The sequence below is a fragment of the Bos indicus x Bos taurus genome, chromosome 1, assembly GCF_003369695.1.
Source record: "Bos indicus x Bos taurus breed Angus x Brahman F1 hybrid chromosome 1, Bos_hybrid_MaternalHap_v2.0, whole genome shotgun sequence".
Classification (NCBI taxonomy): domain Eukaryota; kingdom Metazoa; phylum Chordata; class Mammalia; order Artiodactyla; family Bovidae; genus Bos; species Bos indicus x Bos taurus.
In genome coordinates, this window is record NC_040076.1 from 52,496,413 (window position 1) to 52,517,485 (window position 21,073).

The 21,073-nt window shown below is 37.9% G+C and overlaps 1 protein-coding gene across 2 annotated transcripts in view; it reads right to left on the bottom strand.

Annotated features, from left to right (window-relative positions):
• Positions 1 to 757: 757 nt before the first annotated feature.
• CD47 (CD47 molecule) overlaps positions 758 to 21,073 on the bottom strand; it is a 66,249-nt gene continuing 45,933 nt past the window's right edge. The window contains exons 4-11 of one of the 2 annotated variants that reach the window (XM_027567123.1): positions 19,487 to 19,594; positions 14,445 to 14,537; positions 13,642 to 13,734; positions 12,273 to 12,365; positions 7,878 to 7,909; positions 6,280 to 6,304; positions 5,655 to 5,687; positions 758 to 3,735 (exon numbers count right to left, since the gene is read on the bottom strand). In XM_027567123.1, coding sequence (XP_027422924.1) covers positions 3,731 to 3,735; positions 5,655 to 5,687; positions 6,280 to 6,304; positions 7,878 to 7,909; positions 12,273 to 12,365; positions 13,642 to 13,734; positions 14,445 to 14,537; positions 19,487 to 19,594 — 482 coding nt within the window. In that variant the 3' untranslated portion in view covers positions 758 to 3,730. The remainder of the gene's footprint in view (positions 3,736 to 5,654; positions 5,688 to 6,279; positions 6,305 to 7,877; positions 7,910 to 12,272; positions 12,366 to 13,641; positions 13,735 to 14,444; positions 14,538 to 19,486; positions 19,595 to 21,073) is intronic. The other variant, XM_027567037.1, reaches the window with a different exon arrangement.

The following is a 21,073-nucleotide window of genomic DNA, read 5'->3' on the forward strand; positions in this document are numbered from 1 at the left end:
TTAATACATATAAAAAGAAAACCTTTAACAGTAACACAGCTGTAAAACAACTTTGGTCTTTAAATCACTGCAAAAAATGGCTACTGACAAATAGCACACCTTTAATTGCTATGGAAAAAAGCCCCCAGGAGAGGATCTCACGCATAGCAACACCAGAGTTTCCTTTATTTAGAATCGTTAATGGATATTTATACGGTGTGGAATCTAATTCTCAACAATGGCTCTTTGTAAATAATGCTCTGTTTAATAAAAACAAAAATGCTTCCGTCTCTCACCAACCCTGATAACAACATTTAAGATTCCACTGATATTGCCTTACAGAGAAGTTCACTACAGATGCTCTCTTCTTTTCAAAAGGCTAAATTTATGGGAAAGCTGTTCTTAAATATTAAGGAAGGGCTGTCAAAAGCCAAAGGCAGGAAAGCTTCCTGTTCACTGCTCATCTCTGAAAAGTTACCTGGATTATCCCTATTAGCCATGGAAGATGACTTAACAAAGGACCCCAGTGGGTGATGGCAGTTAGTGGCTGAAAACATGACACGTGAAAGACTGTTTCTACACAGAATCTTCATCAAATTAAACACAATGTAACGATAAAGCGTTGCCCAACAATCACTTCTCTAGTTTCCAATAACAGGTAAACAAGGGGTGTGCCATTCCATACATACACTACAGATGTCTGTTTTTGAATACCCATGTTAGGACAAGAGAAATCTAGGTGATACAGAGCTTAATTCTTATTAACGAGAAGAAAGCATAAACTCACAACTTTTTCAGCTTTATTATAAGTCAAATCACAATTTGGTTGGTCACTTACTAAAATAACTACAACATCCTGAAAAGAACAATACTCTCAAGTATGGGATAACCCCATTATTTTCATTCTGACATTCTCAGAAAATTAACAGATTGGACCTAGGGTTTTCAGGTGAAAAAACTATCACCTTTGAAGGTTTTCAGAGCATGTGAAATTTGTCTAAAAAGAAAAATTTCTGGCTCATTCTATTAACAATATAGGGAAACTGAAATACAGCCTACTCAATCATCAAATTTACAGAGTGAGCATCTAATGTATGCAAACACTGCAGGAAGAGAAAGGAAAGGGAAAAAAGACTCTTGTTTTATGGTGGAATTTTTAAAACTGAATGAGAGGAGCAAGACAAAAACCCAACAGAGCTAAGCAGAGACACGCAAAGTACTAGGAAAGGTAAGTAAGAGATGAGAGGCAGCCAGATAGGCACAGACCTCAAAGGAGAGCCAGAAGGGGAGGAAAGGTGGGGGGATAATGTTTTGAAGGAGAATTTGATTTGTTGCCAAAATGACAAATGTTGTCACTCTGAGAACATACAGTAAATAAAGCTGAAGTCGACGGCAGAAATTGGGATCACTGATTAAAAAAGCATATTATCGGGTAACAGATAATATTGATACTCAAAACAGCTGACAACTTTAATTTGGTGTGACAGAAAACTTACTGTCATTAGAAGTCTAATTTAAAGAGAATGAACTGGCCCAACGATGCCCAAGTAAGACGGCGCCTGCTGCTGTGGTCCCTCTTCCAGAGAAGTTGACAAGTAACAGCAAGGGTAACAGTAACACACCTGGCCTTTCTCCTGCCACCTCTGTGTGCTGTCTAGGGCAGGGACTGCCTCCAAAGACAGGTAGTGTTAAAGAGAACACAAAGGATGGATAAGTCCCAAGACTGAGCCCCAAATAAATGAGAGCTGACTACATATTAAAAGGTACAACTCTGGTTCACAAAAAAGTTTATTATAAGATTTCATATAGAGAACAGGAGTTTGGATCTTTTTCAAGTCCATCTGCTTTTTTCCTCCTTTCATCAGAATTGATTTCTAAATTAACAAACTATATTAGTAAAATACAAATGTTTTCTGAAGGAAGAAGAGCAATGGGAGCCATCAAATTTGTATAAAGGAATAGAGCTCCCTCTACATGTTAATACTTTGGACAGGAACACAATTAGGAAGAACATTTATTTTTCTTTTTTTCAAAAAGAACTGTTTTCATAGTATGTTCACTTTTCTAAGAGGCATCAGCAGGTCATAAATTTTGGTTTGCCATGGGCAAACCACTTGGTCCCAACGTAAAATATGACAAGTTATTTGGCATAAATGAGGTACATGGGAACATTCAGTGGACTAAGAAATAACTATTAATAATGCAACTACAAATAGCAATGTCTTATTACACAAACAGGAAGAAAAACCAGTATTTTTAGAGGGCACTGGTGAGCAGTCAAAAAGCTTGGCAAATTACCTAGAACTTTTTAAACGTTTTAAGTGATCGACTATTCACATGAAATAGAAGTCCACCCAATAAAGATCTTTGTTTTTAAATGTTCTCGCTAGAAGCATGAAATTAACATTTGCTCTCCCGTAGGTACCTCACTGTTGTCCATACAGAAGAGGTACGTGCCTATCTTACACATGTGCACACACAAACACACACCTGCAAGGGAAGAAAACCTAATAATCTAAAAGTACTCCAGGTGATCACAACTGTCAGAATGTTAATCTTCTAATGGGGGGTAGGAAACGTGGGGGGCGGGTTTGTTTTACTTTTCAATCTTAGGGTAAGTGAATATGAGGCAGGACTACAGGAGGAGATGATGAGTGTTTATCATGCAACACAGATACAACAGTAATAAAACCACCCGTTCAGGGCTGGCCTGTTGGCCTGACGGTGACACACATTATGTTGCCATGCAGGAGACTCATAGTTCAAATCTCAATCTTGGTTTTTCATGCCCCAGATCAGAAAAGAAGCGAAGAAACACTGTAGATTGTGCCTTCAAATCCAAGGGAGGGGATACATATGTTACAACCATCGCTATTTCTGCTGAAAAGTGTGAACATAGTTCTTTGAGAATAAGTCTGGCTCCTTTCTGAAGTGATGCTACTGTGTCACTGGACCATGTTCAAAGAGGAGAAAAAGCGCTACATCTCATACAGCAGAAGCAAATAACAGGAGGACAAGACAGCATGTAAAGGGTCATGTGAAAAAAAAGGGAAGAAAACATCCATCAACAAAATTACCCTCAATCTGGAAAGGGTCTGGTACACTGTATGTTGAGGGGATAACGTGTGAGTGGCAACCCCCAAGAATGAAGACCATGATCCTCAGCAGTATCATACCCCATGTAAGCAGCCGACAAGATGTTCCTAAATGAATTTCTCGTCTGTACTTAATATTATGCCCCTGACCCAGAAGAGGCAGACATTATTCAGTTAACACCATAACAGCCAAAGTGGCGGTGCCAAAGTTTGCTAAGGTTTGATGGAAGCCTCTGTTTTCATAGATTGCTCTGGGTAACCAGGGTAGTGCCAGGAAATTTTCACCTTGAACCAATTTAAGTTGGTGACCTAGAGTTAAGAGGCCCCAGGATCTGGAAGGCATCATTCTTGGAAGTTGCCCACTCTACTTTTGCCCCTAATTGAATAAAAATAACAACAAAAACCTGGATTATCAATTGGGCACACAACACAGATCATAATTCATTTATTAATTAAATTTTAAAATGCTTTGAATAAAAACTTAACTGTAACAATCATTTAAAGGTCAATTATTTACTTTCTCCCATAGATGGAAACCAGTTACTTTTCTTGTTTTCTTCTCCAGGACAATGAATCAAGGCCATGGTGCTTAAACACAAGTGTATTTCTTTCATGTCATACTACTCTCCAAATCAGAGTCCATCACTCCACTTCAGTTACTCTGGAAAATTGAAAAATGAATATATAATTGCTATGCATGTCTATTTTCTATGCCTTAACAAGTTGATGTATTTTAAAAATTGAAAATTGTTTCAGATATACAGTATCTAAAAATAAGGAAAAATTATTTAATCTTAGATTTGCAAAGGTCACAGACATAAACTAGACAATCCATTAGCCTCTTTAGCTGCAGTAAGCAAAAGGCCAATGCCAAATGGAAATGTAAATCAACAAAATCTGATAACCTCAGTTTGCTGGGTTAGCTGAGAAGAAATCAAGAGAGGTTGATTTTTCCAAAGCAAAAGACACTGATCCTAGAATAATATGCTATCACTTTCATTTTAGATTGACACCATTCATTTAATGTAAGAAAATTAAATATGTGATCAGGTGTTAAGTGAAAGAGGAAATGGGACTGTGGTCCCAAGGGGGCACCTGGTACCTCACTCACCAAAAAGACAGATACACCACGGGCATTGTGATCTGTCAGTAGGAAGAGCCCACCACACAGACATTTGGAAAAAACCCAACAAATTCTGAAGCTAAAATTAACAAAATTAAGGGAATTTCAAAGGTTGCTATAGTTATCACGTGCTATGAAAATACAAAATCTGCTGTCTATACAATGATGCCCAAAAAGTCATATCTTAAGGGAAATTAATAAAGGAAGAGGCACTCAAGGCTCTTCTACTGGTTTTCTGAAAATGGGGAAGAGTTCAGTTTCTTCATACGACTACAGAAGATTGACACCACAGTAGGAAAAGGAGAAAAACAATGAAATTTAAAAAAACAAAAACAAAAAACCAACAACAGAACACGAGAATGCAAACACAGACAAACCATGCCACACTTTCAGGTATCAGTTCTTTTTAAAATGTCATTTAATGTTTTCCTTCTAATCCTGTTTTTTTAGGAGTGCAGTGGTTAGCAGAGCATGCATTTTTTGTAATAAAGGCTGTGACACAAATTTACAAAAGTGGGATCATTCTGTGACTGCTTACTGAACACAGTCCAGGCACCGTTTTAAACTGAGTTCACCAAACACAACTGGCGTGTTTTTAATCTTATGCAAAAATTAATTGCACTCAGGGGAATATAGCCTCTTGAGTTAAATGCTGCATTTTGCTGTAGAGGGGAGCACATAGGTCACAGACTTTAGAACAGTACAACTGAAAGCAGACTATTTACATGATCAAGGAATGACTATAAATATCAAAGGTATGAAGAAAGTTTCAATAAAATGAAAACATAATTATTCAAATGTTAACAGAACTCAAATATCAGAATATGATAAGGTAAAATTAAAATGAATGCTTACAGTACTCAATATCTCATACTAAATTAGCTTTAAGAACTAATAAATATAGGTCTTTGAAACAGTCATTAAAAATTAAAAATTATTAGCCCAGAGTCCCCTCTTCAAAAAGCTGGAGTGACTAAATATCTCTTTTTCAATCCTCTCCCAAAAGGTTAGAACCCAATTCTTGCTTGGAAAAGCAGAGATATTAAGTCTTCACAGGCTAAATGCAACAAAAATCACCAAACATGAGCACAAAAGAAACCCTGTCAAGATGATAAAGATTTGTGCCAAATTATCTAAGTGTCTTACAAAGAGCATTTAAAGTTTCAGTCATCACACACTGCATCTGAAAAATGTTTGTTTATTTTTTAAAGCAGTTATTTTTCTTTGTTATGAGCAATATGACTGGAGAGTCTGATTAGTGATACCCTACAGCTTTTATATTATTAGTTTTGCAACTTGTAACAGAGTACATAAGTTTTATAAACTGAGAAATGTGGGCCTTTATGATTTGACAGTGTCCCTTAAAAAAAAACACCACACTTTCAAGAAGCAATTTTACTTCTTTTCAACGTCCATATTTTAACCAAGCTATAATTGCAGGTGGATTTTATACTTACCATCATTCATCATCCCTTTTGATTCTTTAAATGCTAAGAATTAGTAACAAGCCAAGCAGTTAGTAAGATTCCACAATTAGAAATCATTTCTAGGCAAACAAATATGCAGTAATATCATGCCCAGTTAATGTTAAGATTACTATTTAGTTACGAAAGCCTTCCTGTGGGTCACACCCACAGGCTCCACGAAGGACACAAAGCCGTTGGGAATACAGATCTAGATTTGGGGAGAAGTGAGATACTCTGGTCTCACTCCATGATGACAGACTGGATCTGAAATTTATAATACAAAATTGAAACTAACTGAGATCCTTCTCTACTGGGGGTGTTACATTTCATCTTGGCCAATTAAAAAGGCAAGAGAGTGCCCCCACCCAAAATCACTTGGCTCGAGAGACACAGAACAGTGCATTTTTCTCTCAGAGGTGACAACACTACAAAAGCAATACTCTTAATTCTTGATGAATAATCAAGAAAAGAGAGGTTAGGCAATTAAAAAAAAAAAAAAAAAACTAGATTCTTCTCAAGGCACAGAGAGCATTCAAACTGCTTTGGGGGCTAACTCAATTTATTATGATCTGGTAATGGATCAAGACGAACATATAAATTTGTAATAACCACATACCATTAAGAGGTTCCTCTACAGCTTTCTGGAAAATATTTAAAATATATTTACATAAAAGAGAATTTATTTCATGTTCTTTCATACTGTAATTTATATATGCTAACATTTAAACTGTATATAAACAGTGAATCCTACAGCCAAAAGACAAAGTAAGGCAATAAAGGTTAGGAAGACAGAGCTTGCCAAGTTTAGCTAATAGTTTGATTAATAACAGAATCATTCTCTTAATACTTTCTGTGCAGAACTTCCCACCCTACCCTACCTCTCTCTGTTCAAGAAATCCTAACTACAGAACACAAACATAGATAGCAACATAATAAGCAATACAGTTAAGCCAGATATGAGAGCAATCATTTTCAAGTCATGCAAACTGAACTTGGTAACAGGAAAGACAGGTGTTAGGACTGAAGGGTCTAATGGCAGAATTATCTTTAACAGAGGCACTTTTAAAACTTCTAGCTGTTTGGGACCTGTGTAGCTATGGTATCAATCTTTTTAGAATGAACACGTGGGGTACGGTGACCCCCACTTCCCTCACCTTTCCAGAAAGTCTGTGGAGGCCTATCAGCTTTACGGGCATGTGTAATCACCCCTTCCTGCCACAGACAGGACAGAGTCTCACTTTTGGCATCCCAGAGAGAGCTATTACTAATCCTTAATCCTTTTTAGGAAGATGAATACAATATAGCCCTTTCCAGATCTTATTTCCATAAAGTAGTTCCTGTCCCTGTCACCATGATGAAAAAATGGCTTTTTTCATCCCCCATCATTTATCCCTTTCAGTTTACCTTCTATATTGCTCCTTTTCTTGGAATTTTATCAGGTAGTTTATGATACAGAAAAACTACAGTGCAATTTGGAGGAAGAAAAATGCTTATAAAATGGGAGAAAGAGGGAAATGAATCAATTCAGAACAGCTAGTTTTTGGCCATAGTTCCATTTATTTTATAGATTATTGTTTTTAATGAAATAAATTTAATATGAACTTCTTTCCTCATTTTTAAGCCTGAAATATCATTCTGTATATGCACTTCAAATGTATCCAACAGGTGAGGCAATATATTGGAATCAGATTCTTTCAGCAGATAATGACCATTATTCTTACACACAAACTTTCCAGTTCTGGGCATGAGAAAACAGCACAATCTTAAGGAATCATTTATTCTAACCCATTGCTAGTAAATTACCAAGTTTTAAAATAGATTAGATCTATCCATGCAAAGGTCATAAAGTGACTTCATATATGTGTGCTAAGTTGCTTCAGTTGTGTCCGACTATTTGCAATCCTGTGGACTATAGCCTGCCAGGCTCCTCTGTCCATGGGATTCTCCAGGCAAGAATACTAGAGTGGCTTGTCATGCCCTCTTCCAGGGGATCCTCCTGACCCAGGGATCAAACCTGCCTCTCTTATGTCTTGTTCATTGGCAGGTGGGTTCTTTACCACCAGTGCAACCTGGGAAACCCTGAAATAACTTCAGTGTTCTCTTAATTTGATGTCATGGTGAACAGTGAGTAATGGGGTTCAATATCTCAATTACCATTCCTCAGACTAAACCATCAAGTATCACACCCAATTTATTTAAGAAATTTTAACTTACCTTAGGAGGTTGTATAGTCCTGTGATTGGAAGCTGATCATATTAAAAAAATAAGAAAATTAATTTAATAAATGAAAGAAATTAAGGCAATATTATGTTTAATTTTAAGATAAAACATTTAGGGCTAAAACTAAACATGTCAGAAACTCCACTGAAAGAGTTTGGCTTTGATAGACTAAAGGTACAGAACACTCAATCATATACACTGACACAAAAAAATATGCAAACAATCCACCCCAATCAAATAATAAACACACACACACTCTCATTTGTACATGCCATATGTCCCTCAAAATCAGTCACTTGTTACACTTCGTGGTGGAAAAACAGTCATCTACTCACCCCTGCAGTAGGCTTTACACCCCTCCCTACTCAACCCAGCTGGAATGTGGAATTGCCCACCCTTAGCTCCCTGCTGTTGTTCCTGCAGCCCGTCCTTTTTTTTTCTCCTTCCATCTTTCCAGTTTTCAAAGCTCCAGCTAGCTTACAAACTAAAGAAAATATCAGATCCCTCTGAGTTTAGAGAATTATTTGAGGCCAGCTACTTTTAGCTACAATCAAGCCCTTCTCTGTCTGTATTCCTTCCTAGCTTTTCTTTTTTTTTTTTTCCTAGCTTTTCAAATTACCCTTCACTGCCTCTCACTGGATTAGTTAATGAAGATGAAGAAATAAGGGCATGAAGAAAGTGACACAAGAATGGCTCTAGTTGCACAGGGAAGAAGAGAAACGCTCCTTATAAAAACCAAGTGAGAAGGTCCAGGAGCAGCTAAAACTGGTCTTAAATACAGAATCAGAGTCCTACAGATACAAAAGCGTCAAGGGGCGACACCCTGCGGGTCATTCTATAGGAAGAGGATGCTACTGGATGGTCAATTCCACTGATCTCTGGATTGGATGATGGCACTGGATTTATTTATGAGCAGACTGAGGCAGGCCCCTAGAACTGCTCTGGTCTTCTGTGCTCAGTATTTCCTACCACTTCTCCATGCCTTCTCTATCAAGCTTCCAAAGCTGATGGGAAATGGGGGTAAGACCTGAGCCATGGGAAGCCAATCTACAGACAAGTCAGAAGCTTGGTAAGAAAAAGGGAAAATGGCAACTGACTGGCCTGAAAAGTTTCTTTCCCACTGGAACCTGGAGAGAAGAAAGAAGACGAGAAAGCTGGTGAAGGGAAAGAAAGGTGAAAAGGAGATAGAAAGTAAGCAAGGAGAAGCTCAAAGGTTAGAGCCAAAGGTAAGAAAATAGACCAGTGAGAAGACATGAATAGGATCAAAAAAAACAAAAACAAAACATTAAGGAGAGGATGAGCTATCTGGCTAGCAGGCAAAGAACCAAAGAGAGAGAGAGAGGAAGTAAGTACACTGGCAGGAGGGCATCCACTAGCTCTTGCTACTGAGAGGGCAAATCATGACTCATAGACTTCAGAGATGTGTTGGATTCTTCCAATTCCTAAACCACTTAGTTGTTCCACTCTCTGTGAGGATCAGTTATGTATCTGCTTTCACGAGATTCCGATCTCTGTTAGTGCCATGTGTGGTGTCAAAGTAAATCTCCTTTACTGGAGGCATTTGAAAGTGGTTTGGTCCTTGAGACCAAACAAGAAGAAATGTCTTTTTAAAGTACTATGGAATAAAATGTGTTGGGAATATGGGTAATCACAATTAGCAACCTCTGAAATAAACCAAGCAGAATTATAGAACTTTATTTGGGACAATTATGGTAGTTATATGTATATACAACTTACTTCAACTAAACCATGCCCCGTGTCCATGTTCTATCCAGGAAAATAGAACTTAACAGCCATGTAATGTGAAGGGTCAGAGGTAAGATTTTAAAGCTATATTTTTGACCTCATAAATTGTTAGAATTAGTATTAAGAACTGCCAAGCAACTCTTTTAACAGTCTTAAAAAAGTGTGAAGAAGTTTCTGAGTTCTAATTCTCAGGTCCAAGGAGCATCATATTTGGCTAGCCCATTCTGAAACAAAGAGGTCTATAAAGAACATTGATTCAAAGGGCACCAGTCAGCTGTGACCCCTCTAATGTAAGACCAAACAATGCAGAAGTGAATTTAGCTTGAGTTAATCCTCTCTAATAGGCATATGACCTATGTGACTAAAGAATGATTGTGATTTGTCTGCTGTTGCTATGGGCCTAAGGCATGACAGCCATGTATGTATGTATGTGAGTGTGGGTGTGTGTATAAATCACAAGCCTTAAGCATTTCATGTAAGCTCACTTGCAAAGCTTCTTCTCTACCAAAAACACTTGACACAAGGACTAAATATATTTCCAGGTTTTGAATTTTCAGGGACAACTTTATCTTTTGATACCATATTCACCTCTCCCCAACAATGGGCAAGAAAATTTCACTGAATTTTACATATCTATTCTGTTGTCTTTCTAAAACATGTGAGATGTGGTCAATATGGTTCCTGACTGTTAGGTGGTTGATTTGTATCAAAACATTACTATATTCCCTTATACAGAATTAAATAGTAATGGCTTAAGAAAATTAATAAGTAATGACTCTTATGAAGAATGAACATTAGCACCCTACATAGGTAATATACCCAACTTCACTGCTGAGTTTAGTTAGTTCTTTTTAATCTTCTATATTTTCTCATATTGTTATTGTTCTCAACCCTTGATTTCATTTTATGAAACAAATGTTTCAGTAAACAAACTCCAACACAGTTAAAAAATAACACAGAAAATGAAATTTAAAATCCTACTCTTTAAGTAATATTTAAGGCTACAAATTTAAATTGGGAAATAATGAAAATAATGAAAGTTAAATCTCTCACAGGGACATAAACAGCTTGGATTTAAAAGTCAAGACACATTCTTTAGACTTTTCCAAAATAGAACATCAGCAACAAGTAAAAGTTACACTGAAAGCATTTACAATTTTTACTTCTTAATATAAATGCTCAAATTTGCAACCTTAAATGTTATATATACTTATATTTACATATTCAGTTATATATGAAAAATACATCAACTTTTCTAGTCTACCACATTATCTAAAGAGCTACTTCCCTGTACCTTTTCTCTTCTTGTCCTTCAACTGACCGAAGGCATTTCTCTGAACTCTAGTATCAGATAAGTTGATTTGAAAAGTTAATTTAGAAAAGTCTCAAAATGTAAATAAAACCTAACTTAATTCTTCACTTACATATACTTATAAAACTACCATAAAGAAAAAACAGTTTGAGGAACTTGCTAGGAATTCAGTTTCACTTTGAATTTGATGTGAGAATAATACATTTGTAATGATAATGGTTTCACAGGCTTCTCAGGGGTGTAGTGGTGGAAAAAGGGAGAGAGCAACATCAAGGGGGCAGCAGCTAGAAGATGCCTATTTCCACTGAGTCAGTATCTCCAGACCTGCTGGTCGTCAGACAGGGAAGGCAAGAGAGAGCATGGGAATAAAAGGGAGGGAAATACAGATAATGAGGGGAAAAAAAGAACAAAGAGCTGACCACCAGTCAAAGACACCTAATACTACATCAGCTGCATGGATACTGCAGGTCACATACTATTCTCAAGTATTAATAGGGAGCAACATCATTAGCAGAGTCATCTTCAAGAACCAGACAAATGGTGATTAAAAAGTCAAACCCAGGTCTCAGGGATCAAACCCAGGTCTTCCACCTTGTAGGCAGACACTTTACTCTATGAGACACCAGGGAAGCTTGCTGCTGCTGCTGCTACACCGCTTTAGTCATGTCCAACTCTGTGTGACCCCATAGACGGCAGCCCACCAGGCTTCCCGTCCCTGGGATTCTCCAGACAAGAATACAGGAGTGGGTTGCCATTTCCTTCTCCAATGCATGAAAGTGAAAAGTGAAAGTGAAGTCGCTCAGTCATGTCCGACTCTAGCAACCCTATGGACTGCAGCCTACCAGGCTCCTCCATGGGATTTTCTAGGCAAAAGTACTGGAGTGGGGTGCCATTGCCTTCTCCACAGGGAAGCTTAAAGGGAGACTAATATAAACCAGGGACTTCCCTAGTGGCTCAGTGGTAAAGCACCGGCCTGCCAATGCAGGAGACACTGGTTCGATCCCTGGGTCAGGAAGATCCCCTGGAAAAGGAAATGACAACCCACTCCAATATTCTTGCCTGGAGAATGCCCATGGACAGAGGAACCTGGAGGACTACAGTCCACAAGATCACAAAGAGTTGGACACAACTGAGCAACTAAGCACAAGGCACAGCACAAACGATTTCAAATTAATTATTTAAAAAATAGAGTGGCATTTGCTGTGTTTTCTCATTTTTGGAATTACTCATGCGTTTCTTTGGTCCTAGACAGTAAGAATCAACCAAAAGCATTATCCAGATTATATATTTGAAATTCCTGGCATAGGCTAACAAAAATAAGGCTGACTTACCAACACATTTCATATAAACTAATCCAAGTAATTCTGCTAGAGCTATAATACCCAAACCTGAAATCAGAAGAGGACCATGCACTGGGATACATTCTGCAAAAACAAATGAAGTTCTATATTAGAAATTCATATGCAATAATTGATTTTTTAAAAGAACTAGCAATGACAGTAATAATATTGAGTTTTAAGAAATCACCCTTTTATTAAGAAACAAAAATTATCTACATTTGTTCATCACTATTAAGTCAGTCAATGAAATGACTTCAAATTATTAAAAGAAAAAAATCCTTTGTCTGTATAATATGTACCTTATCACATCAAGACTAATGGGAAATAGTGTGTAAAGCCGAAGGCCCCAACCCACTGGATGGAGCCTAGTTATTTTAAAAGCTCTCTCACAGATATAGGCAGAGCAGTCTGGCTGCTGAAAGAATCAACCCACAAGCCATATACAGCCAGTATACCAACGGCAATGTGGAAAGCACTATCCTCAGTGTGGGGAGCACACGACACTAAATGCCGGCAAGGATGTGGAGCAACAGGAACTTTCATCCACTGCCGGTGGTAATGCAAAATGGTATAGGCACCTTGGAAGACAGTGTGGCAGTGTGCCGAAAAACTAAATATGTTCTTAACATACAACCCAACAACTGCACTCCACTGGAGGAGAAAGTTACGTCCACACAAAGACCTGCACATGGATGTTTAGAGCAACTTTATTCTTAGTTGCCCCAAACTGGAAGCAACCAAGATGTCCTTCAATAAGGGAATGCTTAAACAAACTGTAGTATACAATACAATGGAATGTTATTCAGTGCTAAAAAGAAATGAGCTATCAAGCCACAAAAAGACAGAGAAATCTTAAATGAATATTACTAAGTAAAAGAAGCTAATTTGAAAAGGCAACATACTATGGACACATTAAAAACACTGGTGGCTGCTGGGGTAATTAGGGAGAGGGAAGATAAACAGGCAGAAGAGAGGATTTTTAGGGCAGCGAAACTGAACTGAATGATATCATATCCATGACTATGATCCATATCATTATACATGAATCAAAATCATAGCATATACAACACTAAGAATGAACCCTCATGTGAACTATGCATTTGGGGTGATAATATGTGAGTGTTGGTTCAATGACTATAACACATTTACCACTCTGGTGGGGGATGTTGATAGTGGAAGAGGTTGCTATGGGGGTACATAGGAACTCAGTACTTTCTACTCAAGTTTGCTGTGAACCTGAAACTGCTCTAAAAAAAAATGAAGCCTACAAAAAAAAAGCAAGAAGAAAACAAAAGAGAACTCCGTCCAAGAGAAAGCCCTGCTAAGACAAGGTGAGACTAGAGAAGGCTGGGACTCTTACCTGAGACACAGAGGCTGAATCCAACCACAGAGAGCACATAGCCCAGTAACTGAAGGATCAGTATGCTGATGGTGAAGGAGGACATCCCCATAGCTGGACGGAGGAAAAGCGGGTTGAGAGTATTTAAAAAGCAATCACTTCTGCTTGTATTTTCTGCAATCAGGAATAATAGCCTATGACCAAAGACCACCTCTGGAGTTCTTGTCAGATGGTAAATTCTTTCCCAGTGACCTATCTTCTATGTCTAGATCTGTAATTTTGTAACAAATCAATACTTTTCCAATGTACAGCAGGCCAGAGATAGGCTCTAAGGCTGAGAGTCACATGGCTAACTAGAAAAAAATAGATTCTAATATTAACAAAAATGCTAGTGATTTACTCCTAAAATGCAGTTAAAATGACACCAATTACAGGTTGGATATCTACATGTTAAGATTTGCCATAACTGAAAAAAAAAAGCTACTCTTTCTTATTTATAATTCTATTTTGTAGAATAGTTAAAACCTGAAATAAAAATATGATAATAATCATTAGGAAATTATATAGCATAACTTTAAAAATACACTGATATCAAATATACATAAAAATAATTTTTTACAAGATAACTGAATGCCTTGAAAACCCAAGCCAACTTTAAAATAATTCCATATGGATAAAATATCACTAAGAATAGCCTGGGAAATCTTTTAATAAAGCAACTTCTATTGAGTAGTTAAAAAAAAATACAAGAATATTTTAACCAAAAATGCTGTTCTTTAAATGAAAAAGGTGGGAAAAATCATTCCATCACAACAAATACTCACCTATCATAAATACACAGTAATGAAGTAATATTAATATTATTGTAGGAAGTACAATTAAACCAAGTCCCGAAGCATTCTTTGTTGAATATTCACCTGTTAATAATTAAACATAATAATTAATATTTTCCTACAAACCTCCTACTCTTACAAAAGATTACTTAATTTATTAAATGTATTAATCTCTATACCACTCTTATAAACTACAAAAGGTTTAAAAATATTTTCCCCAAAACTTCACACAAAATAAATGACTATTTTTTTTATTATTCTAGACCAAATTTAAGACATGTAAATGTCAGCACATAAGTCTGAAGACGTCAACCCTTAAGTTGGCTCTGCCTCCTTCTTAACTACTTCACATAATTATAACGAGAAACTCAGATCTCTTACCATTCCCTTCCCTTGCTATACTCAACCTGTCCAAAGTCAAAGCAATTGTTCTTTCAAGTTGTCTTCTGAATTAATCTCCTTCCTCCCCCTGTTAAAGTAGTGCTCAAAATTCTACAAGTCAGGCTTCAACAGTACGTGAACCACAAACTTTCAGAGGTTTAAGCTGGATTTAGAAAAGCCAGAGGAACCAGAGAACAAATTACCAACATCTGTTGGATCATCAAAAAAGCAAAAGAGTTGCAGAAAAACATATACTGCTGCTTTAGTGATTACACCTAAGTCTTTGTGTGGATCACAATAAACTGTGGAAAATTCTTAAAGAAATGGGAATACCAGACCATCTGACCTGCCTCCAGAGAAATCTGTAGGTAGATCAAGAAGCAACATTTAACTGGACATGAACAACAGCCTGGTTCCAAATTGGGAAAAGATTATGTCAAGGCTAAATCTTGTCACCCTGATTATTTAACTTATATGCACAGTTCAGTTCAGTCACTCAGTTATGTCAGACTCTTCGTGATCCCATGGACTGCAGCACGCCAGGCCTCCCTGTCCATCACCAACCCCTGGAGTTTACCGAAACTCATATCCATTGAGCCAGTGATGCCATCCAACCATCTCATCCTCTGTTGTACCCTTCTCCTTTCGCCTTCAATCTTTCCCAGCATCAGGGTCCTTTCCAATGAGTCAGTTCTTCACATCAGGTGGCCAAAGTATTGGAGTTTCAGCTTCAACATCAGTCCTTCCAATGAACACTCAGGACTGATCTCCTTTAGGATGGACTGGCTGGATCTCCTTGCAGTCCAAGGGACTCTCAAGAGTCTTCTCCAACACCACAGTTCAAAAGCATCAATTCTTTGACACTCAGCTTTCTTTATAGTCCAACTCTCACATCCATACATGACTACTGGAAAAACCATGATCTTGATGAGATGGACCTTTGTTGGTGAAGTAATGTCTCTGCTTTTTAATATGCTATCTAGGTTGGTCATAACTTTCCTTCCGAGGAATAAGGGTCTTTTAATTTCATGATCACCATCTGCAGTAATTTTGGAGCCCCCCAAAATAAAGTCAGCCATATTTCCACTGTTTCCCATCTATTTGCCATGAAGTAATGGGAAAGGATGCCATGATCTTAGTTTTCTGAATGTTGAGCTTTAAGCCAACTTTTTCACTCTCCTCTTTCACTTTCATCAAGAGGTTTTTTAGTTCTTCTTCGCTTTCTTCCATAAGGGTGGTGTCATCTGCTTATCTGAGGTTATTGATATTTCTCCCGGCAATCTTCATTCCAGCTTGTGCTTCTTCTAGCCCAGCATTTTGCATGATGTACTCTGCATAGAAGTTAAATAAGCAGGGTGACAATATACAGGCTAGACATACTCCTTTTCCTATTTGGAACCAGTCTGTTGTTCCATGTCCAGTTCTAACTGGTGCTTCCTGACCTGCATACAGATTTCTCAAGAGACAGGTCAGGTGATCTGGTATTCCCATCTCATTCAGAACTTTCCAGTTTGTGGTGATCCACACAGTCAAAGGCTTTGGCATAGTCAATAAAGCAGAAATAGATGTTTTTCTGGAACTCTCTTGCTTTTGTGATGATCCAGCAGATGTTGGCAATTTGATTTCTGGTTCCTCTGCCTTTTCTAAAACCAGCTTAAACATCTGGAAGTTCATGGTTCACATATTGTTGAAGCCTGGCTTGGAGAATTTAGAGCATTACTTTACTAGCATGTGAGATGAGTACAACTGTGCGGTAGTTTGAGCATTCTTTGGCAGTGCCTTTCTTTGGGACTGGAATGAAAACTGACCTTTTCCAGTCCTATGGTCTCTGCTGGGTTTTCCAAAAATGCTGGCATATTGAGTGCAGCATTTTCACAGCATCATCTTTTAGGATTTGAAATAGCCCAACAAGAATTCCATCACCTCCACTAGCTTTGTTCACAGTGATGCTTCCTAAGGCCCACTTGACTTCACATTACAGAATGTCTGGCTCTAGGTCAGTGATCACACCATCTGGGTCGTGAAGATCTTTTTTGTACAGTTCTGTGTATTCTTGCCACCTCTTCTTAATATTTTCTGCTTCTGTTGGGTCCATCCATACCATTTCTGTCCTTTATTGAGTCCATCTTTGCATGAAAATGTTCCCTTGATATCTCTAATTTTCTTGAAGAGCTCTCTAGTCTTTCCTATTCTATTGTTTTCCTCTATTTCTTTGCACTGATCATTGAAGAAGGCTTTCTTATCTCTCTTTGCTATTCTTTGGAACTCTGCATTCAAATGGGTATATCTTTCCTTTTCTCTTTTGCTTTTCGCTTCTCTTCTTTTCACAGCTATTTGTAAGGCTGCCTCAGAGAGCCATTTTTCTTTTCTGATTTCTTTTTGTTGGAAATGGTCTTGATCCCTGCCTCCTGTACAATGTCATGAACTTCCGTCCATAGTTCTTCAGGCACTCTGTCTATCAGATTTAGTCCCTTAAATCTATTTCTTACTTCTAAAGTATAATCGTAAGGGATTTGATTTAGGTCATACCTGAATAGTCTAGTGGTGTTCCCTACTTTCTTCAATTTAAGTCTGAATTTGGCAGTGAGGAGTTCATGGTCTGAGCCACAGTCAGCTCCCGGTCTTGTTTTTGCTGACTATAGAGCTTCTCCATCTTTGGCTGCAAAGAATATAATCAATCTGATTTTGGCATTGGCCATCTGGTGATGTCCCTGTGTAGAGTCTGCTCTTGTGTTGTTGCAAGAAGGTGTTTGCTATGACCAGTGCGTTCTCTTGGTAAAATTCTATTAGCCTTTGCCCTGCTTCATTCTGTACTCCAAGGCCCAATTTGCCTGTTACTCCAGGTGTTTCTTAACTTCCTACTTTTGCATTCCAGTCCCCTATAATGAAAAAGACATCTTTTTGGGGGTGTTAGTTTTAAAAGGTTTTGTAGATCTTTATAGTAGTGTTCAACTTCAGTTTCTTCAGCATTTCTGGTCAGGGCATAGACTTGGATTACTGTGATACTGAATGGTTTGTCTTGGAGCACAAGCTGGAATCAAGATTGCCGGGAGAAATATCAATAACCTTAGATATGCAGATGATACCATCCTTATGGAAGAAAGCGAAGAGGAACTGAAGAACCTCTTGAAGAAAGTGAAAGAGGAGAGTGAAAAAGCTGACTTAAAATTCAACATTCAGAAAACTAAGATCATGGCATCTGGCCCCATCACTTCATGGCAAATCGATGGAGAAACAATGGAAACAGTGACAGATTTTATTTTTGGGGGGTTCCAAAATCATTGCAGATGGTGACTGTAGCCGTGAAGTTAAATGATGCTTGCTCCTTGGAAGAAAAGTTATGACCAATCTAGACAGCATATTAAAAAGCAGAGATATTACTTCACCAACAAAGGTCTATCTAGTCAAAGCTATGGTTTTTCCAGTAGTCACGTATGGATGTGAGAGTTGGACTATAAAGAAAGCTGAATGCCGAAGAATTGATGCTTTTGAACTGTGGTGTTGGAGAAGACTCTTGAGAGTCCCTTGGACTGCAAAGAGATACAACCAGTCCATCCTAAAGGAGATCAGTCCTGGGTGTTCATTGGAAGGACTGATGTTGAAGCTGAAATTCCAATACTTTGGCCACCTGATGCAAAGAACTGACTCACTGGAAAAGACCATGATGCTGGGAAAGATTGAAGGTGAGAGGAGAAGGGTACAACAGAGGATGAGATGGTTGGATGGCATCACTGGCTTAATGGACATGAGTTTGAGTAAGTTCCAGGAGTTGGTGATAGACAGGGAAGCCTGGCGTGCTGCAGTCCATGGTGTCACAGAGTTGGACCCGAGTGAGTGACTGAACTGAACTGAGCTGAACTTCCCGTCTTTACTAACTCCAATGGCAAAAAGAGCTACCATGTTGATATTCCTAAACATTATGCTTATACTGTATTCTGCTCAAAAAACAAGGCTTCTTCCAGTTTGCACTTGTGAGTCCCAGCCTGTCTCTGCTGCTCTTTTCATGTGATGCAGACCCTTCCCCCCAACTCATACTGCCATCTTTCATGGGCAACTGCAATTTCAGACCCATCTGGGTTCCCAAGTTCATTCCCGCTACCAAGTCTTGGCTAATAAAGTGTGCCTCTGTAGTGGCCTAATGGCCATCCTAAAGATATGTCCACCTCCCAGATACTCCAAAATCTGTAAATATTAATGTATATAGTAAAATACATGAAGAAGTTAAGGATCTGAAAGAAGGAATGTCCCCTGGATTTCCCAGGTGGGTCCTGAATCCAGTGACAGGTAGCTTTGTAACAGAGAAGCAGCAGGAAATTAAGTGGAGACACAGAGGGGAGGAGACCACGTGACCATGGAGGAAGCTGGGAGCTACGTTACCACAAGCCAAGGAGATGCACAGATGGCCAGCAAACACCAGAAGCTAGGAGAGCATGGAATGGATTCTCCCCTCCTGAATGGGTCAGGAGGGTGTAAGATAACATCTTTATTTCAGATTTATGACCTCCAGAATGGTGAGAGAATTTCTATTGTCTTAAGATACCCAGTTTGTGGTAATTTGTTAACAACAGCCCTAGGAAACTAACATGCACCTCTCCAGAAATGTCCTCAACCTTATCAATCCTCCTTTCCCTCATAATAACTGTATATCTTACCTGGGATGAAAAGAAAGGCTCCAACAATGACAAGGACAGTGAGCAGTAGTCCAGCAACTAATAGAAAAATGGCTTTCTCCTTCGTATAATTGGATTTATATTTAAGCGCTTAAAAAAACACAAAGAATTACATGAACTCAATCACAAGAAATAAAGCCATTTATGTAACTTACAAGGTACAAAGATTAAACTGATAACTTACTATAATTGAATAACCTTTGAGAAACAAAACTCCACATCATGTCAAGCCACCTCAAATCTCTTTCATAATGAGTCAATGGCTAAATGGTATCACGGCAATATAAATATGGATGCTGACTTTATAGGTGATACTTTATTCCCCTAAAATGAAGTTATATATATCAGGCTTTCTTAATCATAGCATTATTAATACTTTAGGTCAGGTAAGTTGCTGCTGTTAGGCACTGCTCCACACACAACAGAATGTTTAGTACCATCCCTGACCTCTGCACATCTCATACCAGTAATAACCCCCAAACGGTGTCAGTTAAAAATATCTCCAGACATTGTTCCCTGAGGAACAGAACTGCTGTGTCTATTTATGACTGATAGACACACTACTGAGGAGAAATAACTGACTAATCAGTTATATTGAGAAAAAGAGAAATTTGTAATACCTTCTATAAAATTAGTAGAACGTCTGGAAATCCAGATATTTTGTTTTGAAAAAGTATACATTGGACAAATCCCACCCTCTTGAAATCCTGAGGTGGGGGGAAGTGCTTACATTGTTCAATTAAAATACTTTCATACAAATAAACTACAAATACTCCACAGGTTTTAATATATATGTTACACTTTTGATGCTGGCTCTGTTGTCAAGAATCCAGCTTCCGTAAAAGAGTGATATAATGCATAAACCTAAAAATGTTATTTTTTTAATCATGTATTTACCCTTCCAGTTTTGTTCTGGTTAAGATTAAAATTAGTGTTTCACCGAGAAAGTTGCTAAGAGTAACCTAAAAGCACACTGAATAGCTGAGAGAAAGAGTGTGTGATTGAAATTCAGCTGTTCAATCCGTACATGATTCTCTCCATGTTATTTACCAATGGGCAGTTGTCTTGAGGAGAATTTTTTCAATAATTTTATATTTAGCATTTAATTTTCATCTAGTAAAATGACAAACAGATAAATTACAGTAAGAACAACTAATAAACTCCTAAATGAACATGATAAGTCCATGTTTAAGGTATTATAACCTAGAGTTAGATTATAACCTATGGCTAAGCATTTAAAAGGTATAATTACCTTTTAAAATCTCTACTCATACTTTGTAACCTCAACTTTGTCCTCTTTAGGGGGATGGAGGGCTAACCGTAATTAATCCTGAAGCTGAAAAGTGAAATTCACATTAATCAGAAAAAAGTAAGAAACAATAAGCTTGCCAAGCCTTCATTTGATCTATCCAGACTTGGAACTTATGTGACTATGACTCAGTCATGTCCCTGCCTTCTTATAGGGCACAGATTTTTTCCTATAAGCCTACTTTCTAGTCTCAAACACTGGCTATGATGATAAAAATTCAGTGCATATGTTACAAAAGGCACAGATAAAGACAGAAAAAG